This window comes from Berghia stephanieae, chromosome 14 (assembly GCF_034508935.2).
Source record: "Berghia stephanieae isolate SIO BIC M18660-M18661 chromosome 14, UCSD_Bste_1.3, whole genome shotgun sequence".
NCBI classification, from domain to species: domain Eukaryota; kingdom Metazoa; phylum Mollusca; class Gastropoda; order Nudibranchia; family Aeolidiidae; genus Berghia; species Berghia stephanieae.
Genome location: NC_088373.1, coordinates 14,116,417 through 14,127,366, shown reverse-complemented (window position 1 = coordinate 14,127,366; position 10,950 = coordinate 14,116,417). Strand labels below are relative to the sequence as shown.

Below are 10,950 nucleotides of genomic sequence, written 5' to 3'. Positions count from 1 at the left end.
AGAACAAACACGTTGGAATAGTATTCTTACAGACTGAGAGGTTATTTTAATTGGCCAGTCAGCTGCCTTTTCTTCAGCCAATAAATCATATAAAAAATCCGCAAAATATTGTATTTTTCAAACCCTTTCAGATTTTTGACATCTGACTTTCCACGACATAAAACTGTTTCCAAACTATTGGGGCAAATGATAGTTATAACTGTTGAAAGACCATGTGACTAACGTTCAGGATACCGGGAATTTTATCAATGACCCCAAAACAATACAACATAATTCTAGTCATCTCTCATTCTAGGACAAATCTAGTTCAAATAGACACTTGTATAACAAACCATATTCTGCGGAAGAATAAAATCTATCTATTCAACAGTATTTAATGATACTGTTTCTGATAAGCTGGACATGAACACTGTTACAATTTTATTAACATTATATTTATTAATTAAAAATATGGATATCATAAACATTATACAATAGAAGTGAAAAAATTGAAACTTGTAATTCTACTTTTCATAGCGTTCATAATTTAGGTAGAGATTGTTGGAGGATACACAATCTTAAGTGCGATATATCATTTTTTTAATTCGATTATTTCTTTGTTGGTAATGATCTAAGGAAATCTTTTATTCTTTATTAATGTCATAAATTATTTTCAGCTTAAAAATATTTAAGTTCTCTTTTTAAAATGTGACTTTCAAATCAAGGAAATATGCAGGCAGGCCTCTAAACATCTAAACGTGTTAAAAAGAAAAGGAAGACACCTCTCCAAGCTAAGTAAACTAACAATTTTCTACACGTTTATTTTATCCAATTTTAACTTTTCTCCATTTATTTGACACTTCTGCTCAAGAGCAAATGCTAAGAAAATGGAAAAAATACAAGAACGTGCTGTCAGATTCATCTACAATGAGTATGCCGGCACTTGCGAAAACTTATTAACAAAGGCTAAAGTTTTCCCCCTTGAAACTAAGCGAATGCAAATTATGGCAACAGAAACATTCAAAATTCTTTACAAATTATCCCTAAAATGTCAAGAAAATTTGATAATTTTCAAAGAGAGCGAGAAAATATGATTTTAGGCACACCGATACTGTAAATGTCCCAAAAATCAAAACAACCTATGTAGGTTAACAGTCCTTTGATTATGCAGCTGCAGTTTCGTGGAATAATCTACCAGACCACATGGGAACGGAGACAGATTTGAATAGGTTTGAGAGTCTGTTGTGAGAAAGATGGCAGATACTCAGACAGGTTCAGATCGGTTTTCTGTTGCCTAAAGTTTATTTGATATTCATATTTAATGAAACAATGAGATATGTCAATTTGTATGTATAATATAGTATTTAATATATGAGCAAAGTATTTGAAAAATTCTTATGTCGGTGAAAAGTCTTAAAAGGCTTACTGATTTTATTAATAAAATGTACATCATTATATTTTTAAATTATTATTTTCATAATTTGTTGTAATTGTTACTTGTTGTTGTTATGTATAAAATATGTATGTATAATATGTATTTTTACCGACACTAAATAATAAATAATAATTCATTAAAAATTACATCAATATAATCATTGTCATGTTACACACAATTTGAATACGTTCATAAATCATTACTTTCTATAATTCAAACAAAAGTTAAAATTAAATGTATGATTAAAGTATCACCATTATTATATTACTGTTTACAAAACTAAAATTTAACGAAAGACTGAACACTAAAAACTGGCCATAGCTGCCCGGTTTTTCAAAATATAGTTTGAAATTTGATAACAAAAGACACGAAAGTTACTGACTTTAACTATGCTATGCTTGTCAATAAACTAGAATTGAAGAGTAGACACATATAGAACAGTAAAGTTGGTGCAATAAAATAAACAACATCACGTGACCGGATATTTGACATCAAACGTGACCCAGATTTTTTTTATAAATGACCCGAACTATGCTGCAATTGACCTTTAGTAATGACATGCGCATCCAACCAACTTTTTGTTTACATGTTGCTAAGGCAGCAAACTGAAGTTGGCGCGAATAAATTCAAGCTGTTTACTCCGAGTCTGAGATAGCTAGGGAGGCCACGATCATATTTTTTTATCGCCAAAATACCCCTTCTTTTATTTTATAGGAAAACCATAATCATGGTTCCCCCTCCTCCCGTAAACAAAACCATATCTATGTCCAGGGAAACGAAGATGGTTGCTTGTCTTTGGTTCAGGCGGACCATACTTTTTTTTTACAGCGTATCAAATGATCAAAGTCAAAGCATACGGTCAATGTAATGAAGAGAGTAAATTCGAATCTATCTCCTATCTCTTCGCTCAGATGACCCTTTTGACAGAAGACAACTACTACTTCTACACTATAACTATAACTGCACTACCACTACTGTATTATAACCACTGATACCACAAAACTATAGACTTTTATACTATCTAGAACTAATGGACCGTATGGCTTAGCGGTACGGTTTTCGTCTTGTCACAAAAGTCGAGCAATGCCAATGCTAAGTGTGATCAGTAATAGGATGGGTGACTAATCGTGAAAAATTATACACACATTTCCCCACTCGATTGAATGAGTATCTGGCTACAGAAATGGCGGTTAGTGTAGTGACAGTTTAAGTACACAAGGGTCGCCTAACAGGCTGTATGACAAAGAAATATGGTTCCAAACGGCTTGTTGAAGTGGGGGGATAAATATGAAATATTGTGAAGCACATTGCTCACGGCTATCTGTAGAAATGCGCTGTATAAATATTCATATTTATGTACTTGGTCCAACGGATACTATTACTATTTCTACTACAAGACCTCTACTACTACTACTACTATTACTAATAATAATAATAATAATAATAATAATAATAGTAATAATAATAACAACAATATAATAATAATAACAATTATCATTGTTGGTGTCAGTATCACCGTTTATTAATGATTTAAAAAAGTGTTAAAGATACTTGCAAAATGTTGGTGTTGTGTGTGTTGTAGTAATCCAGCGACGCAACTCTGTACTGTCTACAACTACAAGAGACGCACAAGACCGTGGCACTAAACATCCCTGGCATGCATTTAGTCAAACAACATGAAAGCAACATTCACGGTAGCGTTAACTACGTCAAAGTCAAAGTCAAAGACAAAACAATAGTGACATACAACCAGGACATGACAGTAAGTGAGGTGGAAATTCTCAGAATTGAAAGCAGACACTTCAATGTGATATTACTGTCAACAAACCTCCACCAACGCCATTCAGGTGGCCAGTTACATCCACCATTAGTGAGAAACCAATGATTGTGATAGGTGACTTTAACTGCCACAGCACCAAATGGGGATACAATGAGAACAACAAAGATGGAGATACTGTTGAGGAATGGGCTGACCAATATCATCTGACACTCTTCTATGACGCATGAAGCATCCTTTCCAAGCGCTTGCTGGAGAACAGGCTACAACCCAGACCTTGCATTTGTGTCTTCCAGATATGTCAAAAACTGTCGGCAACCCCATTCCAAAATCAGTATACAGACCTATCGCCATTGAGGTAGGATCAGTCATCTCTACGAGAACAAACAAATTATATGAACTGTGTTCGTGGACCTGGCAGCTGCCTATGACACAGTAAATCATAGGAAACTGCTCCTAAAGGTTGCAAGGGTAACTCGTAACACAAAAATAGTTGCAATAATAAAATTCCTTATGTCAAACCGTCACTTTTTTGTGGAAATGGATGGGAAGAAAAGCAGATCACAAAAGAACGGACTCCCTCAAGGATCGGTACTTGCACATATCCTTTTCAACGTTTATACCAACGACCAACCTCATTTTGAGAACATCAGGGGGTTTCTATATGATCTGTGTCTTGTGTCCCAGGCCTCTGATTTCAAGACCATTGAGGAGAGACTAACGGATGTCCTGGAGCCACTCTCTGAGGCCACATTTAAAGAACTCACTTGCCAACCCAGGAAAAACTCAAGTGTGTGGTTTCCATTTAAAGAACCGCCAAGCCTAAAGAAAACAGGAAACTGAACATCTGGAATGGGAACATATTGGATAAAAACACATTTCCCATGTACTTCGGTGTTACCGTAGACCGCACAATGTCCTTTTCTCAGAACACAAAGAAAACAAAAGCAAAGGTGGCCACAAGAAACAACTTCCTAAGAAAAGAGGCAAAAACTTACACGCCATGGGGAGCAGATCCGAAAACAGTCAGGACAACCATAGTAGCCCTCTGCTATTCATCAGCCGAATAGGTCTCACCAGTCTGAGTAAGATCCTGCCATGTCAAAATAACACCTGCCGGATCATTAGAGTAACTTGAAACCGACTGCAGTTCCAGTCCTCCATCGGCTGGCTGGCATTGCACCTCCCTACATTCAAAGAGCCACTGATTCCAAAGCCCAGAAATATGAATAGAAAATGGACCCAAGGCACCCAAGGCACAGCCCAATGACAAGTAGACTGAAGTCGAGAAAGAGCTTCTCGATGGAAGAAAGCATCAACCCTGACCATGCAGCTGTATACAGGCGTTCCACGTTGAGAGAGTTGAACAATCATGCAAATGAAGCTGTTGGAGATCTGAGAGAAGAACTGTCCTACGGAACTGAGCTCCCCAGGAATGAATTGGTAACACTGAACAGAGCACAGGCAAAACTTGTGAGAACAACTGGAAGCATGAAAAAGTGGGGGCTGGCTGAGAGTAGCTTGTGTACATGTGGGTGCCCAGAGCAGACATCCTTAGAGAATGCCAGGATGCGCTCAGCTGCACTGACCATGACCCAAGAGTCTGCTCCCCAGATGCTGTGGAGTGGGTTCGGTGTTGGTGCGAAACTGTGACGATGATGACTTGCAAAATTAATAAGTCTTACACCTGCCAATATATAAGTAAGATGACAGGATGCTGATCTTTTTAACATCAAAGTACTTTTGTAACCCGGCAGTGCTAACTTTTATGTGTAACCCAGAATGAAAAGTTATTACAAAAGACGATTGCAAGATATTTAGATAAATTGCTAGTTTATCATTGTGGTAGACGTACATATATGTATTAAAGTTACATATCCAATAACCTGTAGGTTAACAGAGAAGGAAGGGCGCACAAGTTCATTGTAATTTGAAGTTGAGGAGTTGGAACAAAGTTGATTTGCATTGAGTCAGAATTCAATCAAGTCTTAGACTTAGATTGAAAGAAAAAAATCTTTTTTAAAACAAGAAACAATAAAACAACCCTACAGCGTTCACCAGAATGAATAAAAACAGGACAGTCTTTAAACTGTATCAATGGAAATCACATCTTGCATATACAAGACCTCTAGTGCTATTGTGAGGATTGGTTCTCAGTCTCACCCGTCCTGCTGTATCTGAGTGCCATAACACAACTTGTGAAATCCTCCAAATAAATTAAAAACAGATTATAAATTTATATCATATTTATTGTCATTTCATTCATATTCATGTTATTCACACTGAAATCATTAAAAAAATATAGATATGATGTTTCTCCATTAAAGGTATGCTTGTATTCTCATCCTGTGAAAGAGAAAGAAAAAAAAAAAAGAAAAAAATTGATAATTATTACTGAAACTGTGTAGTTCCATTTTAAAAATCTGTGATGTAAGAGCCTCAGCAAAAGCTTTGGTTAAAAAAGGTTCTGATTCAAGAAATGCACTTCTTAGGCAGAACATGCGATTAACCTGTGTAGACTTTAGTATTATGGTCTTGCATATAATTATCAAGTGCAGAAAGTTTGCCATTAAAATGATTATTTAATAGAATTTAATATAATTTGATTCGAGAAATGGAACACAAAGGAAGAATTTGCGATTAACCTGTCCAGTCATAAGCATCATGTTCTTGTTTATAAAGTGCAGAAACTTTGCAAATAAATAGAATAAATAGAAAAGAATTTTATTCGAGAAAAGGAATACAACGGCAGAATTTGCGACTAACCAGTTAAGACAAAAGCGCCATGGTCTTATTTACAAAATACAGTAAGCTGCTTTTAAAATTAAGAAACGCTCGAAAGCAAAATATGGTCCTGTTCTCTTAATCACCGCTCTCTCGTCTCTAGATTAGGTCAATAAAGCTGAGAGGTTTTATGAAGAATATAGAATATAGAAGAAAAACATTAATTCCAATAAAAAAAAAAACAAAGAAGGGTCCATTATGATATATATGAGGAATTCTATAAGATACAGTAACATGAAAGCCATTTTGATAATCTTGAAGGATAAGACTCAATGATGATGATGATGATGATGATAATAATAATAATTATGATACTTCTTCCTGAATATAAATTGATTAATTCCCATGGTACAGGCAGGCCAATGCTTCCAGAGCAATTAAAGGAATGCAGAGACTCATTCTTGTTGTAATGTTATTTAGATCTGAAAAAAAAGATAAGCATGGCATTCTAAACCATTTTCCCATGGTCCCATAAAAAGCAATATCGTCTCACACAAAATCATAAAGTAAAATTCATATGGACCAAACAATGAATAAAAGTTATAATTACCTTATTTTATCAATTATTATCATTGGATTTATTTAACTTTATATGTATTGATTAAATGACAATTCGAAATTAAGATACCAATGTTTGAATGAATAACTGGATCTAACTCTACAAGTAAAATGTAAATGTGCAACTTATTCAGATTTCAGCAAGCACTTGTTACACTCTGTCGCTTCATGTTACAGGAAAAACTCCAGTTCCATGAGCCTTATGACTCTAAATGACCAATTATTTCAAAGTAAAATGAAATACCATTTATTTTTTAAGAAAGTTATCAAGCACTATTTAAGGTCTGTTGCTTCATGTTACAGAAACAGGAAAAACATCCAGTTCCATGAGCCTTATTACTCTAAAGAACCACTTATTTCAATGTAAGAAGAAATATCATTCAATGTTGAATATATAGACATGACCTATTTCTTAATGGTTTGCTTATATTCAATAAAAACATTAGAAAACATAATGGACCTGGAACTCAGATACCACAAGGTTGTTAAAACCGTTGGGTCAGGTCTAATTTTATCAGAGGTTTATGATCATGAAGGCAAGATTACATAACCAATGTCGATTAGCTTTTTAAAAAATGGGCTTTTATTTACCTTCCGGTGAACTCATTTGATCAATATTTCCTGTATTTAACTTTCTGATCACATAAGAAAAGTCTAATACTAATAAACATTGAATATTTTAATGCCTCTAGATTTCACTTTAAAGTCAAATAAAATATCTGATCACAAATAAAATTTTTGATAATTCGATCAACAGAGAGAGCTTTTCAAAATTGTTCGCTTATTATTCCTGAGGCAAAATTTAGATAAGACATCATTTCACATATCATGGTGATTCCTATGAATTACAAAATCCTAAAAAGCTTCTTCTTCATAAAAAAACGTATGAAATAAAATTAGGTAATCTAAAGTAATCAGAGAGGTTTAATTTCATTTCAATCCAAGGTAAATCCGTAAAGAGTTGTAGGACCAGGCCCCTCTTGATCATTACCCACACAATTGATTGAACTAACAGGGATGTGTATAAAACTGTAACAAAACCCCCAACGACCCCCCCCCCCCCCCCAACACTCATACAAAAACTTAAGCACAGTTTTTTTCATTTTCACTTCTCTTGAGCCAAGGGAAACTCGTTGCTCATTTTAGCTGCACAGATTTGAATTCAATCGCTTTCCTCCCCCCCCCACCCCCCCTTTTTTTTTTTTCCTTTGAGCGAGTCTATTCTTTTCTCCTTTTTTTGTTTGGCCTTGTTCCGTTTCTGAGCATGAATTTCTTAAAATTGTTTGTTTTCTTTTTAATACAAAAATATTGGTTTTTTTTTCCCCTCTATCTGTCTGGGAATAACCAATTTTCGTTATTGGCAGACCCTGTCTGGGAATAATCATAGCGATGACGAAAATATCAGACCGCACTCCCTGCATTTTACAATAAAATATGTTTTCTTTCACACAGTTACCGACCAAATAAGGCGAATAGGCTTGGAAGATCCAAAACGTCATACATGTAGTTTGACACCTGCCAAATATCAAAGATGCGATAAGGGGTTGAGTGGGACATTTTCTTTTCCCAGACATTCTCATTTTTTCACCACCCTTCCTCCCTCTCTGCCATTCCTTCTCCCATCGACTTTCAGCAAAAACAATAACAAAAAGTCTTATGTGGCAAAAACGGCTACCAACTTAAATCCCTCAAACAACACAAGATATTGAAAATCGGTGGCAGAGACCCTTTGCCTTTGTCTTGTTCCTTTTCCAGTTCCAGTCATGAACAGATAATGAGAGAATGAAGACCTAAAGGTTGTTTCGAAATCTATTATCAGGTTAGGAAAGAGCGAGAGTCAATAAAATATGACAAGCGATGAAAGCTTCGCACCACGAAAGATGAGGATTAAAAAAATACAACTTTTGTTGAGATTCCACCTGCTGAGGAGGGGGGTGTCTGCTTTTTTTTTTTTTTGTTCCTTTCTGTTTTCTTTTTCGGTCAAGTTATGACTGACACACGTTCTAGACTGTAAACGTTACCCATAAAATGTCATAAATTACGAAAAGTGTTTTCTCTCACACAGTATTCGAATCACTAACTGAATGAGCATGAAGCAGACATAAGTGAAGGAAACGTAAACTCTGTAAGTGAGAATCGGCGAGTGAAGCTGTACTGTAATGTCACTGTCAGTGTCAGTCAAATTGCGAAGTGAAATGAAAACAAATAAACAACGCATTCTAAAATTATGCCGGTGAGACATCCAAAGTTAAATACCCGAACGCTATTATGGATTAACATTGAACTAAATCGTTTCCTGCTCTCAAAACCAATCGATACAAATTACAAACTCAAACACTGAAATTGGAATCTTACCTTTGCATGAGTTGGACTGCCATTCTTTGCTGGTGATTAGGAACTTTAGCAGCCGGACAACGTTGCGCACAAAACAGGTCTCCCGTTTTTGTCGTTCAAATTGTAGATAATACACATTCAGTTAAAAACAAACACGTACAATTAAAATTGTTATTTAGTTAAATTCTTTGTATACGGCTAAATTATTCCGAAAACCAGATTTCAAAGAGTTCTTGTTTTGTTCACACAAGCGCATTGATTTTGGTGAATAATCTTGACCGTGGTCTAAAATAGACCGACAGTAATTTTTGATAAATTTTACCATTTGTTTAATAAAAAATCAATATTTAGATATTATTTGACGCGTGATCGAGTATTTTGAATATGTGTTTCTTTTGACACCTAACAGACATTTTTTAATGGTTATTTTTTTCTATAATTTACATTGGAAGGTGAGCTGTCAAAGCCAGGAACATGTGTTTTGCCACGTGCTTCTAAAATGGTCACGTGATGTTGTTTATTTTATTGCACCAACTTTACTGTTCTACAAACGTAGCGGTGTAACCAAATTACATTTTTTCAAAACAAAATATCGTTTGCACTTACTCAAACAATATGAAATCATGTCCACGTCTATCACAATTGTAACAGTAGAGGACAATTAAAGAAGAATGTATTATGATATATAGGATGTGTAATTATTGTTATGGTGCAGCATTTATTTACGTTTACATTCAATTTAAATGGGCTAGTTATCTTTTTTTACTCCCAGCGAAATAACTCAAAATCTTAGATATATTTTGTCTAGCAACTAGAGGCTCAATTATATCTAAAAGAGTGGAACATGTTCGGTATTCTCTAAGACATGTGTAGAAATACATTTTGTATATTAAATATATTTTATATATTTGCATAGTATTAAAACATAAGCGAAAAACACTTGCTTTTTAAAAATTGATATTATTAAGGCATTAAGTCATGAAGGCATTTTCAAAATTCATATTCATTCACATGATACTATTGTAGTCTTTTATTTTTATCCTACTCTCCGTATTGGATAATAGGTTTTCATTTTAATTTTAAAAATGGAATGACATATTACTTCTATTTACAAAATCATATACGGAGTGATGACAAATAATCAGAAGGATAACCGATTATAACCGCTTTGCTTGAAGCCTACAAGTTTTGCCACCACAGCCTTCCTTGTTTCTGAAAAAAAGGTATGAAACATTTGAAAAAAAACAACAAAACAATCAGTGTACATCAGAACGAGGAGAGTGATGGAAGTCCGGGGTGTTGTAGTGGTGATAAATTTTAGTGTGTTTTTAGAGATTTTGGGGCGCATGCCACTCATTACTGTGATTTCAGTGCCAGGAGAAAAGAAGATGGGGTAAGTCAAATGTTTTATAACATAAAGATAACAAGCGCCTAAGAATGATGCAAGATGATAAAGGGGACACATTATACAGATAGATCAGAGGTTGAACCAAAGACAGTAGATATACCATTGTATTTAGTTATAAATGTAGTCACACGAGTGTCAATTTTGTTTTGATGAATTGATCAATCATGGGATTTAATAAATTGATAACAAACCTTTTGAGAAGGACGCTTAGGCGAGGGTGATCGTTCAGGAGGAAGTTGTACAGGAGATTGCAGTCCAGGTTGGTGTAGTCTTGTAGATGGTCTATTTCTCTGGCGTTGTTCCGTCAGTTCCTTAGTCTTTCTATGTTGCTTCCAACTTCCCTTCCCTGGAATAAATATTTGACGTTGCGAGTGATTGTTAGGACGAGAGAATTAATTATTACAATGCTAATAGTAATCATAATGATGACGATGATATTAATTGTCCTATCAATGATCGCACTTATATTAGTAATGATAACACTATTAATGATAATAATAATAATAATAATAATAATAATAATAATAATAATAATAATAATAATAATAATAATAATAATAATAATAATAATAATAACGAACTGCGTCTGTTTTGTGGCCCCGTATATCCTTGGTTGTATCTTTGTGTTGCTGAGGAGAAATCGGATTATTCGGAGCTCGTCTTCGTCTACTATTT

General features: G+C 34.6%; 1 protein-coding gene across 1 annotated transcript in view; it reads right to left on the bottom strand.

The window, feature by feature from the left end:
* Positions 1–9,854: 9,854 nt before the first annotated feature.
* LOC144959722 (uncharacterized) overlaps positions 9,855–10,950 on the bottom strand; it is a 50,872-nt gene continuing 49,776 nt past the window's right edge. Inside the window, exons 25-26 of the mRNA XM_078892402.1 lie at positions 10,467–10,621; positions 9,855–10,079 (exon numbers count right to left, since the gene is read on the bottom strand). Coding sequence (XP_078748528.1) covers positions 10,047–10,079; positions 10,467–10,621 — 188 coding nt within the window. The 3' untranslated portion in view covers positions 9,855–10,046. The remainder of the gene's footprint in view (positions 10,080–10,466; positions 10,622–10,950) is intronic.